Source organism: Eurosta solidaginis, chromosome 4, assembly GCF_040869045.1.
Source record: "Eurosta solidaginis isolate ZX-2024a chromosome 4, ASM4086904v1, whole genome shotgun sequence".
Taxonomy (NCBI): Eukaryota; Metazoa; Arthropoda; class Insecta; order Diptera; family Tephritidae; genus Eurosta; species Eurosta solidaginis.
This window is the reverse complement of record NC_090322.1, coordinates 214156359-214183806: the sequence shown is the minus strand read 5'-3', so window position 1 is coordinate 214183806 and position 27448 is coordinate 214156359. Positions and strand designations below refer to the sequence as shown.

At 37.8% G+C, this 27448-nt stretch overlaps 3 protein-coding genes across 4 annotated transcripts in view; 1 reads left to right on the top strand and 2 right to left on the bottom strand.

Annotated features, from left to right (window-relative positions):
• The window catches only part of Rab27 (RAS oncogene family member Rab27), a 60326-nt gene extending 53568 nt beyond the window's left edge, over window positions 1–6758 (top strand). For both annotated transcript variants that reach the window (XM_067784733.1, XM_067784735.1), the window contains exon 3: window positions 1408–6758. In XM_067784733.1, coding sequence (XP_067640834.1) covers window positions 1408–1950 — 543 coding nt within the window. In that variant the 3' untranslated portion in view covers window positions 1951–6758. The remainder of the gene's footprint in view (window positions 1–1407) is intronic.
• Window positions 6739–17743, bottom strand: LOC137250955 (trypsin II-P29). The gene is made up of 4 exons (XM_067784731.1): window positions 17486–17743; window positions 9995–10187; window positions 9414–9699; window positions 6739–7131 (listed from the first exon to the last, which is right to left on the bottom strand). The coding sequence occupies exons 1-4, from the start codon at window positions 17538–17540 to the stop codon at window positions 6772–6774; spliced, it is 894 nt and encodes a 297-aa protein (XP_067640832.1). The 5' UTR covers window positions 17541–17743; the 3' UTR covers window positions 6739–6771.
• A 199-nt stretch (window positions 17744–17942) lies between these two features.
• Window positions 17943–21854, bottom strand: pck (Claudin superfamily protein pickel). Its single transcript, XM_067784732.1, has 4 exons — window positions 21639–21854; window positions 21261–21469; window positions 20992–21187; window positions 17943–18870 (listed from the first exon to the last, which is right to left on the bottom strand). Exons 1-4 carry the CDS (start codon window positions 21715–21717, stop codon window positions 18584–18586), a joined length of 771 nt encoding a protein of 256 aa, XP_067640833.1. The 5' UTR covers window positions 21718–21854; the 3' UTR covers window positions 17943–18583.
• Window positions 21855–27448: the final 5594 nt, after the last annotated feature.

Below are 27448 nucleotides of genomic sequence, written 5' to 3'. Positions count from 1 at the left end.
TTTATTTGATTAATAAGAGCCACCCCGATCATGTTTACTGTGCTATGTATTGGAAGGGTGACACGGATGTCAGATCCAGAAGCAACAAGTAGGATCAGTCCTAGAAAGCTTCTAGTATTTGCCAAGGAAACGGAGGCTTTTTAACAAAGGTGCTGATTTTTGCTAGGGGTTTCAGTTTGATCATCGAGCAAACTTCTGGTAACAGTATTGAAACATTCAGTACATGTGAGGTCCCCACGGAACTGCCAGTTTAACCTTGGTTTCATGAAATGAAAAGGAAACTTTAAAGCCAGGCTGCAAGACTTCTGCGTCGATTTCGTAAACTTCTTTTATTTCTTTAGTGAGCAGATACGTCGGTATTAGTTTGACTCGGTACAACCGTGTTTCTATTTGCTGGTACCCAGCCTTCATATAAGAGATAGTTGGGATTTGCCTCATCGTGAAGTTTCATACTATCATGATAACAACAACAGCTTCTGCGATAGTGACAAGGGAGATGCTTTCTGGTATCCCAAGACGAAGAAAACTTTCGTAAGTAGCATACCAGAGATCGGCACCTAGCATTAAACTCTAGGCTGCTTCGCAAATAATCTTCAACAAACCTTGGCGATACGTCGTTTCGTGCGATAGATATACTTTTAAAATCATTTCCGACGTCCACCATGGCCGCCGTGCTGCAGAAGAGTGCTGATATTTTCTTCTGAAATGTTCAGCATGTACAATGGGTGGAAACGCGAGCGAGAATTAGAGTCCCATTTCGAAATTAGAAATACCCGTGCTTTCTTCCTCCCGGTAGGGAAGAACCTTGCTTCGAGGCATTTTTTGTAGATGTGCAATAAACGCTCTGGGTAGTTCATCAGGCCCAGGGGTTTTCCTAAATTGTATGCTAAATTTGACTGTTTTGAGATTTACTTCAATAAATGCTTCCATTTTGAGGTGCTTTTGGGCAGCGATCACTCTTTTTGAGTGATTGGATAGGAAACAAAATTTGCATAATGCGCCTCACGTTGTCCTGATCTATTATCTCATTCGGCAGACCGAGTTCATTCATTACAATTCTATACTTGCCCGCTAGTGTTTACATTCTGTGGCATGTTTTGAGCAGCTTCTCAATTTCAATACGAGCTCGTTGGTTCTCCACTTTCCATGCCAGTTAAAACACCGCCGGTTGGAAATACATTCTGGCCAAAAGCACTTTAATACACTTTTATTCGCTCAACTATGTCTATGTGCGCTATGCATTACAGAGGCTCGGGTCGTAATTAGCATCATGGAATAACAGGAATTTTTATCCTAGAAGGATAGTGTTGTTTCTGATATCATTTCATTAAATTATATAGAAAATCGTTTGCTTCCATCCTCATAAATTCTGTATTTTTTACTCTTTAATTCTATCCAACCACATAGATCTACACATTTCGCGGTCGTAATCATCGCATCCATCTTCAACTATGGGACACTGCCGGTCAGGAGCGTTTTCGTTCATTAACAACTGCCTTCTATCGTGATGCTATGGGCTTTCTGCTCATCTTCGATTTAACCAACGAGAAATCCTTTCTTGAAATAACCAATTGGCTAGAACAACTGCGCATGCATGCCTACTCTGAGGATCCGGATGTGGTTTTGTGTGGTAATAAATGTGATATGGAAGCCATGCGAGCTGTAAGTCATGAACAAGTACGTGCATTGGCTGATCGATATGCTCTACCTTATATCGAGACAAGTGCTAGTACCGGCTGCAATATAAGACAAGCTGTGGAACTATTGCTGGAACGTGTAATGTTACGAATGGAAAATGTAGCAACGAATTCTGAACTCTCACGGCTGATGACACAAACACGTTGTATGCCAAATATAGGATTTCCTGGTGGTGGAGGTATGGTGCGACTGGGTCATACCGATATAGAAATGACTGACGAGCAACAAACACAAAAGAATTGCAAGTGCTAGATAAAGAGTGAGGAAAGGAGAGAGCTGGATAAACTCAATAATTCATATAAAAAATTTCTCGGTGATTGGATAAATCAATTAAATATTTGGCTGCAAATCAAGGGATTGAATTACATTTTCCAATCCCTAAAAAAAAAGTGAAAACTTATATTTTTTTCTCGCTCAAGTACCTGAATTATTATAGACAGATGTAGAGTCCGACCGAACGTTTGGCTTCGGTTTCGCTATGATTTAGTTAAATATTTTTGCAAATTTATTTTTTTTAACATGAAAAACTAAAAAATTTAATTCAAAACAATCTTACGAAGAACCTTAAAAAGAAATCATTTAGCAGTGTTCAAACCCTGCTCGTTAACACAGTAGGCCCACTTGCAGAACAGAAAGTCAAATTTTTAACTCTGAGTTCATCTGACATGATCATATATATTTGAAAAATTTTTATACTTAGCGTGCTGTGCACACAGAGTATATTAACTTTGATTGAATAACGGTTGGTTGTACAGGTATAAATGAATCGAGATAGATATAGACTTTCATATATCAAAATCATCAGTGTCCAAAAAAAATTTGATTGAGCCATGTCCGTCCGTCTCTCCGTTAATACGATAACTTGAGTAAATATTGAGATATCTTCATCAAATTTGGTACACGAACTTATCTGGACCCAGAATGGTATTGAAAATGAACGAAATCGGATGATAAGCACCCACTTTTCATACATATAACAGAAAACCTGATTATTTAGTAAATAATACACCTAGAATGTTGAAATTTGACGTGTGGACTGATATTGAGACTCTTGATAAAAAAAAAAATTGTTTTAAATGGGCGTGGCACCGCCCACTTGTAATAAAATCAATTTTACAAATATTATGAATCATAAATCAAAAATCGTTGAACCTATCGTAACAAAATTCGGCAGAGACGTTGCCTTTACTATAAGGAATGCTTTGAAGAAAAATTAACGAAATGGGTTAAGGACCACGCCCACTTTTATATAAAAGAGTTTTGAAAGGGTCGTGGACGATTAACTAAGCTATAACTATGCAAGAAAGATCTTTATATCAATGGTATTTCATTTCCCAAGTGGATTTATAACAAAAATAGAAAAAACTTCAAATTAAAAAAATGGGTGTGGCACCGCCCCTTTTATGGCTAAGCAATTTTCTATGTTTCAGGAGCTATAACTCGAAGAAAATTTAACGGATCGTAATAAAATTGGGTACACAAATTTTCCCTATAGTAGAAAATATTTCTTGTAAAGATGGACGGGGTCGATTAAAGACCAGGGCAACTTAGATATAAAACAAGTTTAAAAGGGTCGTAGACTAGAATAATAAGCTATAACTTAGCAAAAAATAGTTTTGAATCAATGATATTTCACTTATCAAGTTTTATTGTAAGAGGAAATGGGGAGACATTTTTTTTAAACGGGCGGTGCCACGTGTTATGTAGAAAAGTAATTTAACTGAAATAAAATGTACAATTGAAGCTCACGCTGAGTATATAATGTTCGGTTACACCCGAACTTAGACACCTTTACTTGTTTAAATTAACTCTATGCTAAGAAAATAATCTGCGGTTCTGCCAGTGGGCCTTGGTTGGTAGTTTTATTTATGCCCTTTGTTTTTATAAAATTTTAGAACTACAATTTAAAAAAATTTAGTTCTCCTATAAAATCACATCCCTGCAGAAAAAATGCGAGACAGTGGGCGGTTTCAGCGAACACAAGTTTTATTGATACGTTGCGAACATGTTCCCGTCAGTTGAGTGATAGAAATGTGGGTTTTATAAACGACGAGTTGAGATATCAGCGCTTGGCCTTTAGCCGTATGCGACACTTGCCTATCACAACTCATGTGTACAAAAGGGGTGCTCCATCCCATTTCGACCAATTTTGAACCCGACCCCTTTAGAGTTGGCTGAAAGTTTTTCTTCTTTTTCTAGCTTACGAAAGACGTTTTTCAGAATTTTTTCAAATTTTTTCATCCAACTAAAAAAAAGTTATGAATTAAAAAAAACACCGTTTTTGTTTTCAAAATGCTATAACTTTTTCCAAAATTGACCGTTTGGGATCTTTTTTTTTAATTTGTTTTTAAATGTACTTTTCGGAAAAAATACAAAAAAATGTTTAAAGTTTTTTTTGTAATTTTTCAGTTTTTCGAGATTTTTCGAATTTCGCCATTTTTTTTGTCATAAAAAACTTCAACCAATTCTGCACTAATCCCCACTAATCCCGGAGTGGTCCGATTTTTTTTTTTTTATTTAATTGAAAAAAAAAAACTTTAAAAATTTTCTTGTATTTTTTCCGAAGGGTACATTTAAAAACAAATCAAAAAAAAAGATCCCATACGGTCATTTTTTGAAAAAGTTATAGCATTTTGAAGAAACCACCGTTTTTTTTTAAATTCATAACTTATTTTGAGTTGGACACCGTTTTTGTTTTCAAAATGCTATAACTTTTTCAAAAATTGACCGTTTGGGATCTTTTTTTTTTTTAAATTTGTTTTTAAAAGTACTTTTCGGAAAAAATACAAAAAAATTTTTAAAGTTTTTTTTATTTCAATTAAATAAAAAAAAAAAAAAAATCGGCCCACTCCGGGATTAGTGGGGATGATTGCAGAATTGATTGAAGTTTTTTATGAGAAAAAAAATGGCGAAATTCGAAAAATCTCGAAAAACTGAAAAATTACAAAAAAAAAACTTTAAAAATTTTTTTGTATTTTTTCTGAAAAGTACATTTAAAAACAAATTAAAAAAAAAGATCCCAAGCGGTCAATTTTTGAAAAAGTTATAGCATTTTGAAAACAAAAACGGTGTTTTTTAAAAATTCTTAACTTTTTTTGAGTTGGATGAAAAAATTGAAAAAATTCTGAAAAACGTCTTTCGTAAGCTACAAAAAGAAGAAAAACTTTCAGCCAACTCTAAAGGGGTCGGGTTCAAAATTGGTCGAAATGAGATGGAATTCCCCAAAAATATCACGACCTCTGCTTTTCAAGTCTGCCAATGATCCAGAGCATTCCCGTGAGAATTGAGCGTGATACGGAGCTAGAAAACTCACTAGATGTTAGCTTAAGAAATTATCTGGCTTACAAATTGAACCATACTTCTATGTGGATTTAATTGCCTCAAACCATCATTGTCGCATTTACATTGCAAAGTTTCAGGCCAATCCAAAGTTAGGAAAAACAGCGATATTTCAGAACAATGTTTTGTGTTTCGTCAGGAAAAGTGAAACCATTTATGCCAGGAACTTGACTCGTATACTATTGAATATTGTAATGTCCATAGACGTTTGCATGGAAATTCAAAATTAGGGATATGCAATATGACCTTATCTGATAAATACTAAATACTGCTAAAAATAACCGTTTTATAAAAATATTATTAAGATTAAAATCAATACAAATAAAATTACCTATCGAATGGTGCACGAGTCAAGTTTCTGGCATAAATGGTTTCACTTTTACTGACGAAACACAAAAAATTTTTTCTGAAAAATCGCTGTTTTTCTTAACTTTGACCTCAATGAGGCACGTGTTAACATTATCGGCTTGGCCTGAAACTTTGCAATAATAATTTTCTGATCTATTGGCATATTTTAGGAGGGTGCTCCGAAAGGTATAACAATAATCGGGGTGCTCCAGCGGAAAATCTAAAATTGATTTCTTGTGGCCACCCTAATGTACATATATCCGGCCTTATAGTTAAAAAGTTTATGAAGTTAGTGAATTCCACCACAAGTGTGAATACCGCTATTGTAAACGAGCTACAAAGAATATAATTTCTTACGCTATTTTGTTTAAATAAAATAGAAAATGTAATCAACTCCTTTGCTGCAGAGTAAGCTTATCAATAACTTTTTTTCCAACCCTTTCCAACCACTCGTATATATGTAATTAAAGGTAATTTGATTCCTAAAATAAAATTTATACCTAGCTGTGGGCAAGGGATTTTATTACATGTGCTTTTAGCTTAATACTCTTAAGTATTATTCAAAAATAACTAATTGCTGTTTGATACAATAATTTTAAATAATTGTGTATGTATGTATTTAGCTGTGCAAATAAAAAAAAAAAAACAAATATACTTATTAGGGTGGGTCGATTTGTATGGACGAAAGTTAACCGATATCGCGCCATCGATTTTTCTATAGGATTTGGGCTCATAAAAAAAGTTCCACTACACATACCCAAAAAATTATTTTCGAGCTTGCTTGTTTTTTTTTTACTTTTTTTCGACTTTGATTTTTAAGGTTTTTTTCATGACCTACTAAAAAAAATTTCATATTATGTATACCCTGTCCGACCCGAAAATGTTCGCTAAAAATGTTGGCGATTACAGTTTTTTGAAAAAAAAAAAAATATTTTACAATCATATGAAATTTTTTTTAGTAGGTCATGAAAAAAACCTTAAAAATCAAAGTCGAAAAAAGTCAAAAAAATGAAATTTCGCAGGCTCGAAAATTATTATTTTTTGGGTATGCGTAGTGGAATCGATGGCGCGATATCGATTAAGAAATCGACCCAGTCTAATACTTATATACATCTACATTTGTATATATAACTAAAAGAGGTGCCAATGTTAATACAATTAAACCCTAAAAATACAGAACTCTAAAATCAATATGTTCAATACAATGTAAAGTTCGCTCAAATGTACCGTTAAGAGATATACAAGAATATTGTATTTATAAAGATTTTAAAAAATATATTTATAGTTATTGTATTAAAACAAAGTCTTACCAATAATAAATATACATAAATATTAAAAACTGGAGTATGTATGTAGGTGTATATGTAAGATCATTTATATGTTGATTTATTTGAGAAAAAGTAAGATCGTTACTGTTGTTGTAATTATTATGGAAAGACCGGTATTTAACGTTGCCATCGTCGCTGTGTTTCGACTCTCAATCCAATTGCGATAGTAACTCACATTTGTGTAAACACCAGGAAAGCCAGGTAGAGCACAACCAGTGCCCCAGGATACAATGCCTACAAGTTCGTTGTTACAAACGAGCGGACCTCCTGAATCACCTTGACAGGAATCGGTACCACCTAGCAAATCACCAGCACATATCATACCGTGATATAGACTATTGCGATAGGAGATTTGGCAAATATTCTCTCCTACAATGCTCACGTTAGCTATCAGTAAATATGTAGAGAGGGTGCCATTCTGAAAGTGAAAAATATGTTTTAACAATATAGGTACCAATTAAAGATCGCTAATAAGTTCTGCAGGTAGCGCCTTTCACCTAGATATCTCAACTGATTTCAGATTTTTACCGTGAAAAGTTTAGATAAATATAGGCCCTAAATCTGTTTCTACAATATGGCTTTCAATAGAAAGCCCTAATGCGAATTGTTGAGTAGGAAAACTTTAAACTTATTTCGAAGATAGCATACATGCTCAGTAAATATGTGAGTCAAGCTGCGACTCAAGTGAAAAGTAATGCAGAGTGTTTATAACCAAGCTCTTCTGCTAGCGCAGCTCGTGATACACGTTGCTGACATCACGGCATTAAGATGAATATTAAACGAATTATTCCTCTTGAATTTATGGATTTACACGATTGCAGCCTTAATCACTTCCACGGATTTACTTCTCCTTTTCCGCAAAAGTCTAGGAGGACTTATTGAATGGTACATAAGAAATATTTTGTCCCTTCATGCAGTTGAGAACCTCCAGTTTAGTAACCTCCACCCTCAGATCATTATCGAAACGCTCTTACGAATAGGTTTGGATTCGACACAGGTGGATTTCGCTAAGCATTTTCTACCAAGAACAAAAATCAACGCAAATTAGGATACGCATCTAAAGAGGTATCCTATCCGCTCTATAATGAAAACTAACTGTGAACATTTCTCTTATAAGATTTGAAAGTATTAGCTGAGGTGCAATATTCCCGAATTCAGATCACCCTTTTTCGGGGAGAGTACCGCTCGTGCTGTCTGGCAGAGTTAAGTACCTTGGGAATATTTAAAGCAAGCTGTCATACAAGTTTACTACGGAGTACAGGGTTAGGAAGGCTGTGTAGGAGCAATTGGAAAACGCTGAGGGGAAAATCTGAGAGTGATACATTGGCTGAAGGATATGGTGTTGAACCCGATCCTCTGCTATGGCATTCTGGTCTGGTAGAGAGTAATAGACACCTTTCCATAGTCAAAAGGATGGAGGCAGTGGAACTATTGACGCTGTTTGGAATAAGCGAGGCTTTTCGTACAACACCAACACTGCTACAAGCCGCGATTCTGAATCTATAACCGGCTGACATTCTCTTTCAAAATTGCCGCAGCTCGGGCGGTAATACCGCGCAGTGACGCGGAATATAAGCTTTTGAATTACAAGCACTCCAGGATTCTGACCGACTTCAACTTCCTCCCTGACAGCAGACTATGGCTGCCGCTTCTGTTGCTATATTCAACAATTATATTCCTTCAAAGGGATGGATGGAGTGGGGAATTAGTATGAGACGAGAGTCTTGCGAACCTGTTCACGCATGGATCTAGGTTGAACGGGTCCATTGGGGATGAAGCACTCTGCCATAAGCTCGGTGCAAGCCGAAAATTTAGGCTGTCCGATCATTGCACCGTCAGAGGATGCGGTAGATGGGATGCCGGGGAAGACTTTGGGATTCCGCTGTTCACTAGCTCTCTATTTCTGGACAAGTGGGAGTTGAAACAGTTTAATAAACGCTGGGCTGGCACCTTCTCTTACCATGTGGTTTTTCTGGCCCATTGTTGGGTTCACAAAAGCTCATCCATTTATGGTTATTGGGGTGTTAATAGGGCACGACCCATTTAGGAGTCCATGCTGCGCATCTAAATATACTTGACAGCTCTGTGCTTTCTGTATTGAGGACGACGAGGTGGAATCTCTCAGTCACTTTAGGGTAAGCTGTACAGCCTTCGCGAGGGTAATGCGTAATATCTCGGTCGGGAAGTATTCGACTCCCTGAAGGAAATTTTTAAGATTTCGTTAGAGTATGCGATAAGAAAACGGATGAACATACAATTTTTCAACTGAACTGTTCCTTAATTGGACAGCTGCCACGCAAGCTAACCTCTACCACATCTAAGGTCTTAGGTTAAAGGCTCGGGAAAATCAACATCAAAAAACTTTAGAAACGGTTTTTCTTATCGGTGGCGCCCCTCGGCAATGGTTTGGCAAACATTCCGAGTGCCTTTTCTACCATTAAAAGCTTCTCGGGCTTCCTCAATTTCTCCGAAAAATTAAAAGGAGCAAGACGCAAATTGGAAGAGATGCTCGGCCTAAAATCTCTTCTGAGGTTATCGCGCCTTACATTTATTTATATTTTAAAAATTTCTCAGCGAGAGTTCATCTGCTTTACAAATGCCTTTCGGAGGCGGCATAGAGCATGTAGGTCCCGTTCCGCGTTTGGAAGAAAAGGCCGGCCTTACTTTATTTTTATACATTCCCATCATCTAGTATCTTACCTGCTTTGTTTTACCCCATCCCGACACCTGACATTGTGTTTTCGCCGGTGTTGAGGAATTACTCAGCATAATGGGCTCTATCGACAAATGAGTTTTGTTTACTGCTATGCCAGTTTTAAGGAATATTAAGCCAACATCATCCCGCATCGTGTCCGAGCTGAAGGTGTTCATATAAGCAATGGCACGCACTTCCGATACAATTGTGCCATTAACACGTACATATCGATTCTGTGTACCCATGACCACAAGAAATTCATGAGGTCTGCGATATCGTCTTTTGTCCATGCTGAAGATATAATAGTTACAAAGAGTATAAAATGTCATATGTGTGTCGGTATAGAAAGAAATATTGCTTAAATAGCGACTAGTGAGTGGAAGATTTCCTTATCTCAGAGTTCGGTTGAAGAAAATTCTTTGAGATGTGCCAAGATAGAGTTGTCTGCAACCGAAACCCACCCCTTAGTAGGGTTTGCGTTCAAAAAACTCTGTAATACAACGGTCTCGTGAGATATGAAGAATTTAGCATTCGCGCCTAGATTATTCAGAGCTGAGTATAAGTTTTACAAAGATTTAGTACTCACTTAAAAAGACAGTGTGCAGCTGTTAACACTTTATTGTGACCAATAAGCGAACCACCGCAGATATGGCCACTTCCAAATAGGCGATCTTCATATTTCCTCAGTCTTATGGATACTTGATATTTCGTCCGAGAAACTGGGGCCCTCGTACCATTTACGATTCGTGACTCAAAATGTATCTCATACTCTCCTCGAGCTAATGTAGAGAACAATCAACAATTGATGAAAGTTCAATGAAACAGAAATGAAAAGAAAACTTTCAATAACGAAAAAAATGTATATTGACCTATCCTAATAGAAAGGTCGTAACTTAAAAGTTTTGTTAAAGAGGACGTATCTCAGCGAAGTTAATTATAAAGTCGTATATCAAAAGAGCGCTAAACAATTAAGTTACGACCTTTCTATACAGATAGATCGATATGTGTTTGCTAAAATCTTCGTATGTACATCGCAAAAAAACAAAGTATTTAGGCCGGGCTTCTCTTCCAATTTGCGTCGTGCTTTTTTCAGGCCTTGAGTTGGTGGGAAGTGACCTACTCCAAATGGCAGCTGCAAGGCGGCTGAATTTTCACTGAGAACCATTTTATGACACAAATACACTCGAAGTGTTTTCCAAACAACTGCTGAGGGGCGACACCGGTTGGGCAACTTTTTCTATGCAATTGAAAAATCTTTTTTCTTAAGATTTTGATGTTGCATTTACTGGGCCTAAAACCCAGGACCTTAGGTGTGGTGGGCGTCGCACGCTGCCATCGCACGTAATTTAATACAATTACAATTGAATCTTCATCTGCTCCCGCCGATAACTGGGCCGATTCCCTGTTGTTGTTGTTGTTGTTGTAGCGAAAAGGTTCCTCCCCGAAGACTTTGGGGAGTGTTATCGATGTGACGGTCCGTTGGCGGATACAGGTCCGGTACGCTCCGAAAAAACAGCACCAATAAGGTTCTATCCCAGCCAACTCGGGAACGATTTATATGGCCACATTAAACTTTCAAGCCATACCTCCCTTCCCACCCCCTAGTTCCATGAGAAGCTTGGGGTCGCCAGAGCCTCGTCTGTTGATGAAACAGGATTCGCCACGGATAGGTTGACAATTGAGTTTGAGAAGCTATATATTGCGCTGGCAACCTGAAAGGGTTGCGCTACACAGCCCCTTGAATCTGGTATTTTAGTTGCCTCTTACGAAAGTCATACCTACCACGGGTATATTCTGACCCCCTAACCCGCTGGGGGAGGACCGATTCCCTCGCGGGCACTAATGGGCTGTCTACCAGAATTAGCCTGGTGCCAGCCAAAATCTGGCAAGAGGACCGGTTGGTATGTTCCCGGTTCAGCTGCCAACCAATCTTCCCAGAACTAAAGGTTCTATTTGTAAAACTAAATAGCCACATTATGGAGGACATCAGGTTAAATAATCGCATGGTAGATAGTCGTGTTGCTTAAAAGCCCGGTTGGAAATCCTTACGATATCAAGCAGGCTGATTTTGTCGTAATTGGCAATTGGGTAGAGTACATTTCAATCTGAGGGCATGCACTTTTCGGACCGTGTTTTGCATAAGAATTGATGCATGCGTTTATCAGCTTCTAGAATCTGCTTTTAGAATCCTCGTTCGAAAAAATCCGATAACCCGATGTTTCCGTCCCTTTATTAATTTGAAGGCAGGATAAGATTTCTTCATAATCGGGTAGCTGAGCGCATTTCCCTTTGTCAAGGATTTGGGTATCAGAATAGTTGTTGTTGTTGTTGTAGCAGTGTTTCGCCCCATCCAATACGTGTGACCGATCACAAATTGTCACCATTATCCTCTAACGGGAATCCAAGGAAACTTGCTGTTTCCAACAGGGGTGGACCATAATGAGAGGGGTGTTAGAGGCGTTGGTTGCACAATACAGTTGAAGAGATGGTTGGTGTCATGTGGGGACACGTTACAAGCAGGACATATGTTTTGTATGTCGGGGTTGATGCTGGATAGGTAAGAGTTTAACCTGTTACTGTATCAAGATCGAAGTTGAGGACCAGCTTGTGTTGTGTTGGCTTCATACAGCTGTGTTCTCAGGTGCCGCATTTCCTCATAACGCTTACGGAGATGACTCCTTAAGCCCCTGGGCGGTGTTGCCTCATCAATAAGATGTCCGTTGGGATGCCCAGGTTTCTGGATATTCAACAGGAACTGTTTGGTTAGCATTTCATTTCTCTCCGTATTGGAGAGTATTCTCGCCTCATTATATAGATGGTGTTCTGGGGACATAAGAAGACAACCCGTGGCGGTTCTGAGGGCAGTATTTTGGCAGGCTTGTAGCTCCTTCCAGTGAGTAGACTTTTGGCTTGGCGACCATATCGGGGACGCGTAGCATGCAATCGGCTGGTAAATTGCTTTGTAAGTGATAATGAGCGTTTCTTTATCATTTCCCCAAGTACTGCCAGCAAGAGATTTGAGGATTTTATTACGGTACAATTGCGGCTGCATGCTCACCAAAATGTAGATCCTGATCAAATGTCACACCCAACTTTTTGGGGTGTAAGACAGTCGGTAGCGTAGTGCCATTGACGTGGATGTTCGAAATGGTCGACATTTGGGACGTTCATGTTGTAAATAAGGTCGCCGCTGATTTAGTTGGTGGTAATGTCAGGTTTCGCGAGGTCAAAAAAGTGGAGAGATCAGAATAGTCTTCCCTATCGCTATTTAACACTGAAGAGAAGAGATGTCATACGACGTGGTTGTCTTGGTTTGATGAGAGACAGCATTTGTGGTAAAATTTTGAACTTGAGCAGACGACTCGATTGCTTGAGTGTTGTAGGAATGAAGACTGACTAGTTGATGTTAACCTTCATTCTAGATGCAAAGTAGTTTGCAATTAGTTCGCTTGACTGCAGGGTACCTACATTTACATATACTCATATACATACAAATGTATATATGTATCTATTTTATATAGGTGCTGCAATTACACGCCTTACTAAGAGCCACCTCGACATCATCACCTTAAATTTTTATCGCGCTTTTTACAGTTAGCACTTAACTTTATCAAACAAAATTAAGCATTAGACAATTTTCAATTGCAACCAAACTCGGCCTTCGGAAGTGTCATGTTATTTGCCCTGACAACGCACTAGCCGCATTTACATGAACCAGAAATCATGTTCCTATCAACTAATTTACATATATACTTTTCGTGGTAAGTGCTGTGGTGTAATGATTGTGTGCTGCCCTAACTTAATAAAAAAGCCCCCGATTCAATTGACGGAATAACTAACACGACCGAATTCAGCCCCATTCAATTTTTAGCGAATCGCGTCAAATATTGTCATCCTCGGAGCATCTAGCTGCTCCTTACTATCTTACTTCGGGAGGGCTTTAATCCTTAATCGGATAGGGCCCAGATATTTATGCGTTACTAAGTAGCGAAAATCGTACAATGGCAACTTTAGCACATACCATGATCCCACGCATTCCCGCTTCCCACGGCAGTCGGTTCTATGTAACGAAGCGACTCGGAATTTTTCCCGACCAAGGACTGTCATTTCAGTGTAACACTGCTACAGCAACAACAACATCGCTGGCATTCCAATTAGCCTATCGTAGGGCACCGGAATTTAAGCGCGGTGAATGGAGGCGCTCCTACCCGAGTCGTAGGAAAGTTTGGTAGGTTAGGTTAGGGTGAACTAGCCGGTTCATGAGGACCTCACATAGACTGAATAAGTTGACAGTGTTACCAGAAGTTTATTTAACGACCAAGCTGTAAAACCCAATCAAAAACCTGGACCTATGTTATACAATAGCTCCGTCCTATCGGCAAATCTAGGAGCTATGACACTTTCTGCTTGTAGATCTGACAGCTGTATCACTCCTAATAGCTGCAGTATTTACCTGGCAAGCGCAGGACACTAGCAAAAAACCTGCTCGATCGTTTCCTTCTCCAACCCGCACTTCCTACAAGTGCTATCACTGACTAAGCCTAATTTAAAGGCATGAAAGGGGTGCGCTACACAACCCCTTGCATCAATTTGGGATTTTAGTCGTCTCTTACGATAGGCATATCTGGCGCGGGTATATTCTAACCCCCAAACCCGCTGGTGGCATTCGATAACATTCCCCAATGCCTTCATGGAGTGCCCTTATCGCTATAAGAACATAAAATAAACAAGTCAGGAAGGTTAAGTTCGGGTGTAACCGAACATTACATACTCAGCTGAGAGCTTTGGAGACAAAATAGGGGAAAATCACTATTTAGCAAAAAGAATGAACCTAGGGCAACCCTCGAATATGTTTGTATGATATGGGTTTCAAATGGAAGGTATTAAAGAGTACTTTAAAAGGGAATGGGCCATAGTTCTATAGGTGGACGCCATTTCGGGATATCGCCATAAAAGTGGACCAGGGGTGACTCTAGAATGTGTGTTGTACGATATGGGTATCAAATGAAAGGTGTTAATGAGTATTTTAAAATGGAGTGGGCCTTAGTTGTATATGTGAAGGCGTTTTCGAGATATCGACCAAAATGTGGTCCAGGGTGACCCAGAACATCATCTGTCGGATACCGCTAATTTATTTATATATGTAATACCACGAACAGTATTCCTGCCAAGATTCCAAGGGCTTTTGATTTCGTCCTGCAGAACTTTTTCATTTTCTTCTACTTAATATGGTAGGTGTCACTCACACCCGTTTTACACAGTTTTTTCTAAAGTTATATTTTGCGTCAATAAACCAATCCAATTACCATGTTTCATCTCTTTTTTCATATTTGGTATAGAATTATGGCATTTTTTCATTTTTTGTAATTTTCGATGTCGAAAAAGTGGGCGTGGTCATAGTGGGATTTCGGCCATTTTTTATACCAAGATAAAGTGAGTTCAGATAATTACGTGAACTAAGTTTAGTAAAGATATATCGATTTTTGCTCAAGTTATCGTGTCAACGGCCGGGCGAAAGGACAGGCGGTCGACTATGTATAAAAACTGGGCGTGGCTTTAACCGATTTCGCCCATTTTAACAGAAAACAGTTACCGTCATAGAATCTATGCCCCTACCAAATTTCACAAGGATTGGTAAATTTTTGTTCGACTTATGGCATTAAAAGTATTCTAGACGAATTAAATGAAAAAGGGCGGAGCCACGCCCATTTTGAAATTTTCTTTTATTTTTGTATTTTGTTCCACCATATCATTACTGGAGTTGAATGTTGACATAACTTACTTATATACTGTAAAGATATTAAATTTTTTGTTAAAATTTGACTTAAAAAAAATTTTTTTAAAAGTGGTCGTGTTCGTTATCCGATTTTGCTAATTTTTATTTAGCACACATATAGTAATAGGAGTAACGTTCCTGACAAATTTCATCATGATATCTTCAACGAACTGCCAAATTACAGCTTGCAAAACTTTTGAATTAACTTCTTTTAAAAGTGGGCGGTGCCACGCCCATTGTCCACATTTCCTATTTTGCGTCATAAGGTCAACGCACCTACCGTCTTTGGTAATGAATCATCGCACTTTTTCTGTTTTTTGAAATTTTCGATAGCGAAAAAGTGGGCGTGGTTGTAGTCCGATTTCGTTCATTTTAAATAGCGATCTGGGATGAGCGCCCAGGAACCTACATACCAAATTTTATCACGATACCTCAAAATTTACTCAAGTTATTGTGTTTACGGACGGACGGACGGACATGACTAAATGAATTTCTTTTTTCGCCCAGATCATTTTGATATATAGAAGTCTATATCTATCTCGATTAGTTTATGCCGTTACGGATTACCGTTATGCGAACACATTAATATACTCTGTGAGCTCTGCTCAGCTGAGTATAAAAAGGCGCGATAACCTCCGAAGAGATTTTAGACCGAGCTTCTCTTCTCTTCCAATTTGCATGCATCGTGTTCCTTTTAATTTTTCTTACAAATTGGCGGGACGGCACCTACTTGTTTTAAGCCAACTCCGAGCGGCATCTGCTAGGCAGAGAAGTTTTCACTGAGAGCTTTTCATGGCAGAAGTACACTCGGAGTGCTTGTCAAACACTGCCGAGAGGCGACCACGCTCCGCCCACCGATTCTCTCAACTTCTTTAACGGCTAAACGGGATGGAAATCAATATAGCACCATTGTCCTTTCATTAGAGGACTTTGAGAAGTGATCACCCCTGTTGAACGCGAACATGACGAAGTAATATTGGCAAAGTATTTTCATTAAAACTTTAAAAATATTTGTTAGTCGGTTCAGTGCACTTCACTCTGTATATTTGCAAGCTTTTTATACCCAGCTGTACTTGTACGCAGGGTATTATAACTTTGATTGGATTACAGTTGGTTGTACAGGTATAAAGCAATCGAGATAGATATAGACTTCCATATATCAAAATCATCAGTATTGAAAAAAAAAATTGATTGAACCATGTCCGTCCGTCCGTTCATCTGTCCGTTAACACGATAACTTGAGTAAATATTGAGATATCTTCACCAAATTGGGTACACGAGCTTATCTGGGCCCAGAATAGATTGGTATTGAAAATGAGCGAAAGCGGATGATAACCACGCCCACTTTTTATATATATATCATTTTGGACAACACAAAAAAACCTGATTATTTAGTAAATAATACACCTATAATGTTGAACTGATAATATGTGTGTGTGGACTGATATTGAGACTCTTGATAAAAATTTGAAAACAATTTTTAAAATGGGTGTGGCACCGCCCACTTGTGATAAAATCAATTTCACAAACATTAATCATAAATCAAACCTATCGTAACAAAATTCGGCAGAGAAGTTGTCTTTACTATAAGGAATGCTTTGAAATCGGTTAAGGACCACGCCCACTTTTATATAAAAGACTTTTAAAAGGGTCCTGGAGGAATAAAATAAGGTATATCTTTGCAAAAAAGAGCTTAATATCAATGGTATTTCATTTCCCTAGTGGATTTATAACAATAAATAGGAAAAACTTCAAATTTAAAAAATGGGCGTGGCACCGCCCCTTTCATGACTAAGCAATTTTCAATGTTTCGGGAGGCATAACTCGAAGAAAAATTAGTTTAGAATAGAACCATATGTATATGTATTTATTGCGCAGCCTTGTAACACTTTTAGGCACACAAAACAAACAACAACAGCATTTCAAGTGTACGGCTGGGTATGCAATGTTCGGTTTCACTCGAACTTAGACTTCCTTACTTGTTTTCACTATGCTTCCTTGAAATGCATTCCACTGATATTCTACTTTACTTATCAAAATTACAAGAACTTCGATTGCTTTTTGTTTGCAAAAAATTGCATTTCCAATCGAAAATTCATATTTGCAACATTTTGTTTATATAGATGAGCCACTTTCCTCTTGTTCCAATGGTACCTGAACCAGTTACGTATAGAGATTTAACTTGCAAATGCAACAACAATGTGAACCATATGGATCGGAACACGAGGTTTGTGTATCATGACGGAAGATGGTTGACTATTGAACAAAAACAATTTTTGTAATTTATTTATACTTGCTTACTTTTTTCAAAAATAATCAAAAGCCACATAAGATTTAAGAAACATATGGTCTTCATTGTTAAAATACCGCTATTTAATTATAATTAGTATTTTTAGTATTAAGGAAGTACCGATCTAAACAGTGATATGCGCTCGACGAGGAATACCTTTTGAATAAACAATAATTTCTAATAAATTCACATACTTCGACCAATAAATAGTAATAAATGAGTTTAGCAACAACAAAATATAGCGTTCAATATTATCAGAAGTGAATGAGATACGAGAATGATAACAAAAGAACAACATATATATGAAGGCGTTGATTCATAGACGACTGTTTTTGTATGCGAATGCTTAGAAATATAAAAAAATATTTAGACATCTATGCTAAAAAAGATATACTTCTAATATACATATTTTTTGTGTTTGTGGAATGTCTTTATTGTAAAAAAGATTTATTGTAAAATTCGAACATATAAAAAATGTGCATCATCATTGCATTACTCTATATACCACAAATATTTATATTTCGATTTTGTTTATAAAAAACGGTTTATTATAAACCTGTCTGTGTAAAATTTTGGTCGGATTAGCAATACCAAGATATGATTACTACTGACAATATAATTTGTGATTTTGTAGACATTTGAGGTACAAAGATAAAATTATTCATACGTATGTATATATTGTATGTATACAACTTTTTGCTCAAACATGATTCCCTACATATTAAACAAGAATTCAGCTATAAATCTAAGGCACATAATTGTTGAACAATGTCGTTAACGACATAACTACAATAAAAAAAATTTCTTTAAAAATTGGCTGCCGACGGTTTTCCGACTGCACTCAGGAGGTTCCTCAAAATTTAAGAAAATCTTATGTTAGAAAAATTCAAGTTAAATTTAGTATTTTGTGAACATGCGATTAAAACTAAACGACAATTATTTAATTAGAAAAATATTTCTTACAATAATATGAAATATCGTGCAAACATACATACATATATACGAATAGTACTTTAGTCAATACAAAAAAAAAATCTTTGTAAAAGACATGATAATACATTACAATTAAATGTACATAAATATGTATGTTGCTCATATTTATTCATCTCTTATATGTAACCATGTAGACTACGTGATGTGCTGTGATGATGTCTGGATGGCTGATAGCCAGGCTCTTGCATTTCCATTTGCATAACCAAATTTTTTTGTTCGCCCCGGATTTCATAAGCATTACGTGCTTCACGATGTAACATTAAAGCGCCGAAACCGAGCGTGATGAAGGAGACAACAGCTACAGCATACGACCAACCGAGTACATTAAATTTGGGATACATCAGCCAATCGCGTCGATAGGCACAACCACCAAAAATGCATACGGCGAGGAAGAGGAATAATGCTGTAAAATACAATTTAATCCCAACAATTAAAAGATGTATACAACCTAGTCCAAATAACAAAGATTACAAGGCTGTATTAAGTCAACTAACAAGTTTACAAGATATGTATGTATATGTGGGAGTTACTTAAGTTTGTTAGTTAGTTAAATGTTAATAGAAAATTGGACACGTGAAATTTAATAAGTCACAAGGTTTTTATTATTCCTCTACTTTGTTCTAAGTAAATTTGCATTTATACTCCGATTGCCACAGATATATCTAAATTTTTTTATTATAGATATTAGATGCTCGTTGTTGTTGTTGTTATAGCGATAAGGTTTCTCCCCGAAGGTTTTGGGGAGTATTATCGATGTAATGGTCCTTTGCCGGATACAGGTCCGGTACGCTCCGGTAACACTAGCCCGACCATCTCGCGAACGATTTATGTGGCCACATTAAACCTTCAGGCCATTCCCTCCCTCCCCACCTAGTTCCATGAGGAGCTTGGGGTCGCCAGAGCCTCAGCTATTAATGAAACAGGATTCGCCACGGATAGGTGAGGTTGACAATTGGGTTTGGAGAAGCTATATATTACGCTGACAACCTGAAAAGTTGCGCAACACAACCCCTTGAATCTGGTATTTTAGTCGCCTCTTACGACAGGCATATATACCGCGGGTATATTCTAACCCACTGACCCGCTGGGGGATTAGATGCTCGTCGTTGTTTATAGCCATGTACCAAAATCAAGAACCAAATGTTAGGTTATAAGCAAGGCCTGCTATTGTTGTAGTATCGACAAAGACATATGTTTTGTATGTATTTTCTTTTTCTTTCAATGTTTATTGGCGAGTGCATTCGTTAATATAAGCCTTTGTTAGTTATATCTTCGGAACAAATTTAGTTGTAGATACCAGGAGTTGGAAGATATAATGCGGTACCAGCTTCTCTTGGTAGTAAGTCAGACTGCTTCGAGAACGATTTTTACCCCTTTGACTTTTGATTCTGTGGATTTTTGTCGCCTCTTAGGATAAGTATTTGGTACGGTGGGAATATTGTAAGTCTCTTAGCCTGCTTGGGTTGGCCTTTCCACTGCCTCAAAGTTGGTCAACATAGATAACACTCAACAAAACGATCATAGATTGCTTACCCTCGCGTGTTAGGGGACTTAGAATATACTCGCTGCAGGTATGCTTGTCGTAAAAGGCGACTATAATACCGAAGTTGATTTGTGCTACGCAACCCCTTCAAGGAGTTGCTAGGGCAATTTAAAGATTCTCCAACCAAATTGTCAACCCCACCTACCCGTTGCGAATAGTGTTTGTTTAGCAGCCTATGCTCTGGCGATCCCAAGTTCCTCTGGAACTATGGTGTGGCGGCGAGATGTTCCCAGAACGTACCGGATATATATGTGGCAAAAGGCCATCAACCTAGATAGCTCTTCGCAAAACCTTTGGGGAGTATCTTTATTGCTACAACAACAGCAACAGATTGTTAAGTAAATTTTAAACAAAAGTCGGGACAAAAAGGAGAGGAAAATCTTCTTCAGAACTTTTTTTTTCAAATCAGTACAGATTTGGCGAAATATTGTTGTGAAAGATATTATAAGAGCCATATAGAGCGTTTCCTTTATTCTTCGGATGAAGACGTTAACTTAATAGTTTCGAGCTTATGTCTACCAGGCATGCTCTGGTCCAGCACCAGAAGGTGAAACGATAGAAAGCTACAAAAGTATGCGACTTTAGAAAGTTAAAAAAAACTATTGCAAATTTCATAAATTTTTATATAAGAATTTATCTACTTGAAAGATAGAACGCCATGCTGCTGTTGTTGTTGTAACAGTGCTTCGTCCTGTTTATACATAGTTTCTCGGGTCATAAGAGATTGGAGAACAAGGCCACTGTTGATATTGTTGTAGCAGACTACTTATCTTCTTATTAAAATCAAACTTTCGCTGTTTGTTGAGTTGAAGCCAATTCGATTCAAATATCAAAATTGCTGAAGCTATAATATTCACGGACAAAGTGGACTTATAGCGTTATCAAGCGTTAATACGTTATGATGTTACTACATAAAACACCCTCAAAAATAAATAGGGAGTGGTTCCTGTTTAAGTTTTAAATATATTTGTGCACACTTACAGGAACTTGCAGTACAAATGTAGGAAATGCGTATCAACAACCATTCATATTGCAGCACACCCTTCAGCGGTAGACGAATAACCACAAGCGCCAACAACGAAAGTGAGATGAATGTCAAGAGAAAAGCCAAAGTAACGAAAGCTTGCACAGACATCAACCAGCCGGGCAGCAAATACTCCCTTATAACATAATATTCCTGAAAAAGTAATAAAGTTTAATAAAAGTACTTAATACAGATATAAATGCACTCGCAATATCTGTGTACTTACATGACTAAATACATTATGGCAGCCATTAAATTGACGTGGAAATTGATAGTATGGATAGACGAAATTCTTAAAACAATATTCCCATAAGCCCATATTCTTGAAACTACTATGTGTCTCCTCGTAGGACTCAATCCAATATGGCGAGCAGAATGCCATCATGAGAAAGAAGTATGCCACAAAAGTGACGATACCACCAAGCACAACGCCATCTAAATAAATAAAATACAAGTTAATTAATACACTTTCCTGATATTTCAATAACGTATTGAACCACAATTGTTTATTAACTTAGTCATGATTCAATATTTAGGGCATTTAGGGCAGTGGCTGTTGCGGCCCTCAGATGCCATCACAGTTTTGGTTGTCTTTCGTACTTACTTGAAGCTCGTGGATAATCTCCCTTTTCAATGCTGGTATCTGTCGTATCTTGCGATTGCTGCTTGATGAAGTTACGCATTTTTAATACTATGTAATTTTCTTGATTTAATGGACGGATTTGTTTATTTAAATACAATTGTTGGAAAAAATGCAACAGATTAAAATGTCAAAAAATGCAAACGACCACCACCCTACTAAAGGTGTGAACACAAATAAAGTGACTTGAAATGTCAGATAGAAACGTCAATAAGCAAGCAACAGTTTTAAAAGCCGTGTAATGAAGTGGAAATATTGCACATTCTAAAAAAATCTTGTTAAATCATGTACAATCCCCCAGCGAGTTAGGTCAGAATATACCCGCGGTAGGTATGCCTGTCGTAAGAGGCGACTAAAATACCAGATTCAAGAGGCTGTGTAGCGCTATCCTTCAGGTTGCCAGCGCAATATACAGGTTCTCCAAACCCAATTGTCAACCTCACCTATCCGCGGCAAATCCTGTTTCACTAACGGACGAGACTCTAGCGACGCCAAGCTCCTAAAGGAACTTGCGGGTGGGGAGGCAGAGATGGCCTGAAGGTTTAATGTGGCCATATAAATCGTTCCCGAGATGGTCGGGCTAGCACCTTTATGGTGCTGTGTTACAGGAGCGTAGCGGATCTGTATCAGGCAAAGGAATCACATCGATAATACTCCCCGACAACAACAACAAATCATATACAACCCCCTGTTGCTGCAATATCTTCATAAATGATGGGCCCCATATTAGAATTACCAACTTCAGCTTTCGCGTTGCTTGTGAATACTCCATGAAGTCGTTTTTAGGAAAGCACTCTCCCTTAGGTGGTCCACATAGTACCTGCTCAGAAACAAAGAAATGGAGTGCTCCGAGTTGCTGCAGGCGATCTTGTCGTAGGATATCTCATTCATCATTTTTGGGGACTCTTATACTCCTTAAAGGGTATTTAAGTATTCCTTTCATGATTGAACAGAGTACCCCCGATTTTTGGAGGGTATATAGCTGCTAGAACTAAGTACCCGGTTCGTATTAAAGGGATTGTGTGGGGCAACGTCTCCTTCAAGTCGATAGCAGTTCCCAAAATAGGCCCCTCCTGGAAGGGAAGAAAAATATTAAATTGCTGCCTGACTTTGGTGATTTGACAATCATACCCGAACCTTGGGGAACCTGTGATTGTTTTGTAGTTATAAGAGTCCTGCGCCATATTTAATATTCCACACCACTAATGGAATTATCAGAATAATTTAGCGGAGTCCAAGGCACATCTGTGTTAGTGTTGCATCCATACTACAACTAACAGGATGCCTTTGTCATACGAAACAACTGCATGATATTCATTGGATATGGCACGGTTTAGTTTAGCATGCCATAATAGGTAGTAGTTTAACTTGTTACAGAACTCAGATCAAAGTTAAGCCAAAATTACCCTTCAATCTGGATAACTCAGATCAAAGTTAAGCCAAAATTACCCTTCAATCTGGATAACTCGCTTTCTTCTTCTAAAATACTTGGAAATTGAGCTTTGGTGATGTTGTTCTCCGGGTAGGAGCTAATAAAGGAGTTTGCCGCCTCTGTATGCATGTGCCTCCTTATTATATTCATAACTTATGTTCGGGCACTAGGCATACCGAAACAATTCCAAGCGAAGATTTCTGGCAGACCTGCAAGTTTTTGCAATTGCCTTGTATATTGCGAGCAACGTTTCGCTGCATTTTCATTAGGCTAGGTTGAACTGGCCGGTCCATGACGACCTCACATAGACTGATTGAGTCCGTAGTGTTTCCAGAAGTTTGTTTTAACGACCAAACTGAAAAACCCTATCAAAAACCAGGACTTATGTTTAAAATAACTCCGTCCTTTTGGCAAGTACTAGAAGCTTCCTAGGACTTAAGCCACTTGCTGCTTCTAGATCTGACAGCTGTATCACTCCTAATAGCTGGAGTCTTAGCCTGGAAAGTACAGGGCATGAGCACAGAACGTGCTCGATCGAACGCCTTTCCTGCTTGGTCGATTATGTGCACCTCTCGCCTTCGCTTAATCTCGCCCAGTCTAATTGGGACGTCTACGGAGCAAGCTTCAAGGGATCCGCCCTTTTTAGCTAGCTCATCCGCTTTTTCATTCCCATCTATTCCAATATGCCCTGGGACCCAATATAGATGTATGCTTCTCCCTGTCCCGATTCTCTCCAGGGACTGCTTACACTCTAACACGCATTTAGATGCTGTGCTATGCGAGATTATTGCCTTAATTGCTGCTTCACTGTCAATATAAAAGTTAACACGATTGCAGCTTGGGCTATTTTCTTCCAGGGTTTCTACTACTTTGGTTACGGCTACTATTTCCGCTTGGAAAACGCTATAGTAATCCGGCAGCCTGTAGGATCTGTTTATTTCGGGATCAGCACAGTATACCGCAGACCCTACTCCTTCTACTACTTTGGAACCATCTATGTACACATGTATCGCCTCGTCCGCCATTTGAGCACACTTACGCCAACCGTCTTCCTCTATTGTGGCCTTAAGATCGCCTGTATTTTCCTTACGTATGAGCTAATGACCTAGAGATTCTGGAGCCACAGCGAAGATTTTCGCTGGCATGCGTCAACCTCGTCATCTTCCATGCAGCTATCACAACAAAGTGCAGCCCAACACCCTCTGATCCGCGGCCAATCTTCAAAGAGTCAGAATGTAACCAGTGGTGTTCCAAAGTTCCTATTAGAATCCCTTCATGTCGCATGCTCCGGATCGAGTTAGGAGATCCGTGCGGCAATTGCAGTCATATCGCTAAACGCTGGCAACCAGGTAATTTTTATCGAAAAGTAGCTTGGTCCGATCATGGACGAGTTTAGAACTTGGCAAAATGAGTTGACGACCACACTTGACAGACTCCTGCCCCAAATAAGCTCTGAACCCCAATTCTCCCTATTATAATGCGGAGTGAAATACGTTTCGTTTGATACCCATATCGGCATATCTCATGCAATTTTTTTTAATTTCAAATAGGTGGCAACCCTAAATGGCAACCCTACTCAAAAATATCCCTATTGTAATGGGGAGTGAAATACCTTTCCTTTGATACCCATATCGGCACATTTCATGCATTTTTTTTAATTTAGTATAGGTGGCAACCCTAAATGGCAACCCTACTCAAAAATTTCCATATTGTAATGGGGAGTGAAATACCTTTCGTTTGATACCCATATCGGCATATCTCATGCAATTTTTTTTTTTAATTTCGAATAGGTGACAACCTTGTGAAACATTCTGAGAGGCAACACCTAGGTAGAAAGTCTTAGAAGGTGATACATTATCTCTGTGCCAAACTTTATTTAAATCGGTTGAGCCGTTCCCGAGATCGTTCAGCTCAGGCATGCTTAACCAACGAACCGATATCATTTCGTTACGATAATTAACGTTAATAAACGAAACAAAGTCATTTCGTTTCGTTTATTAACGTTAAGAACGTGAAATTAACGAAATGATTTCGTTTCGTTTTCTGCCGTATCAAAACGGAATCAAATCGTTTATGTTGATTATTAATTTCAAACTATGCTGGCAAAGCTGATTGATGGCGGAGTCATTAAAGGTGAAAGCATTAGCCAAGCTGATTGCAACTTTTCTCATGAATTTTGACAGTACGAACATTTCTCAGAGTGTTTTTGACATTACCACCAACGAATTACACAAACAAATTATATGGAATTTGTGTGTGTATGTGCGCTCGTTGTTACCACCTTACGGCTTCACCATGGCTATAGCATTGCCAGCACAATTCAAACATAAAGTATCACGTTTTTGTTAACGTTTTTAACGTTAACGAAAGCTTTTCGTTTCGGTTAAAAACGAGATACAATTTATCTTGATAATTTCTTTATCGATAATATTTCGAAGTGTTTCAACGGAAACGGTGGAAATTTGTTGATAAACGATTAGCTTAACGTTAAGGTGCATCCCTGGTTCAGCTATACAAACAAACAAGAATTGCTCGTTTAAAGTTATAAGATTAAAGTTATAAGAAAAATCTTTTAAGTTTTATTCTCCCAAATTTTGGGCGGTGATACGCCCATTTTCAAATATGTTACAAAATTTTTGTTTTGAGCTATAAAGCTAATGCACCCGCCAAGTTTCGTCAGTTTGCCAGTATTTTTTAAATCATTGTCGCATTAGTTAAATTGTTTTGAAATTTTCGATATCGGAATAGTAGACGCGATTATTATCTTATTTCAACCACTTTCAAAACAAATATACTTTGTTCAGAGCCCATGTGCTCAATTTGGTGAAGATGTCTCAATTTGTCCTATAAAAAGGGGCAGTGGTTTCAAACAAATTGCGCCCATTTTTACAAGAAACAGTTTTTGTCATAAAACCAACCATAAAATAAATTTTGTTAGAATAGATCGGTTTTTGTTGGATTTATGGCATTAGTAGTATTATAGAGAGACTACCAAAAAAGGGGCGGGGCTAGGACGACTTTCAAAAACTTTAAAATATTCGTACTTTTTAACACGATATTACTACTGAGGAGAAATGTCAATATATTTTAGTTATAAGGCGCACAGGTATTAAGTTTTTTGTTACTCGGTTTAATAAAAGGAGGAAAAAATCTGATGGAAGGAAAATGTGGATGAAGGAAAAACAATACCATCATTAAGTTTTTTGTAACCATTAGACTTTGAATAAGAATTCAATTTCCAAAATGTTTCCTAAGTTCTGATTCTCGTCAGAGAGTCAACCCACAAACAAGATTTCATGACTAAATCGGTCTTTAGTAATGCATTATAACATTTTCCATTTTTCGAAATTTCGTTATCGGTTTTTATTAAAAGTATGTGTGCTCTTCATAAAATGAATATATAGTATCAAAGATAACCTCCTTGCTAAATTTTAGCACGATACCTTGAACGGCTTACAATTTAATTTTAATATTTTTATACTCAGCGTGCTTTGCACACAGCCATGCCCGTCTGTCCGTCTGTCCGTTAACACGATAACTTGAGTAAATTTCAAGGTACGTTTATGAAATTTGGTATGTAGGTTCCTGGGCACTCATCTCAGATCGCTATTTAAAATGAACGAAATCGGACTATAACCACGCCCACTTTTTCGATATCGAAAATTTCGAAAAACGGAAAAAGTGCGATAATTCCTTACCAAAGACGGGTAAAGCGATGAAACTTGGTAGGTGGGTTGACATTATGACGCAGAATATAAAATTAGTAAAATTTTGGACAATGGGTGTAGCACCGGCCACGTTTAAAAGAAGGTAATTTAAAAGTTTTCCAAGCTGTAATTTGGCAGGAACGTTACTCCTATCACTATATGTGTGCTCAATCAAAATTAGCAAAATCTGACGAAGAAGAAAACACTTTTAAGTCAATTTTAACAAAAAATTTAATATCTTTATAGTATTTAATTAAATTATGTCAACACTCAACTCCAGTAATGGTAAACAAAATACAAAAATAAAAGAAAATTACAAAATGACCGGGGCCCGATCTTTTTCATTTAATTTGTCTAGAATACTTTTAATGCCATAAGTCGAACAAAAATTTACTAATCCTTGTGAAATTTGGTAGGGGCATAGATTCTATGACGATAACTGTTTTCTGTGAAAATGAGTGAAATCTGTTGAAACCACTCCCAGTTTTTATACACAGTCGACCGTCTGTCTTTCCGCTCGGCCGGTAACATGATAACTTGAGCAAAAATCGATATATCTTTACAAAACTTTGTTCACGTACTTACCTGAACTCACTTTATCTTGGTATTAAAAATGGGCGAAATCCGACTATAAC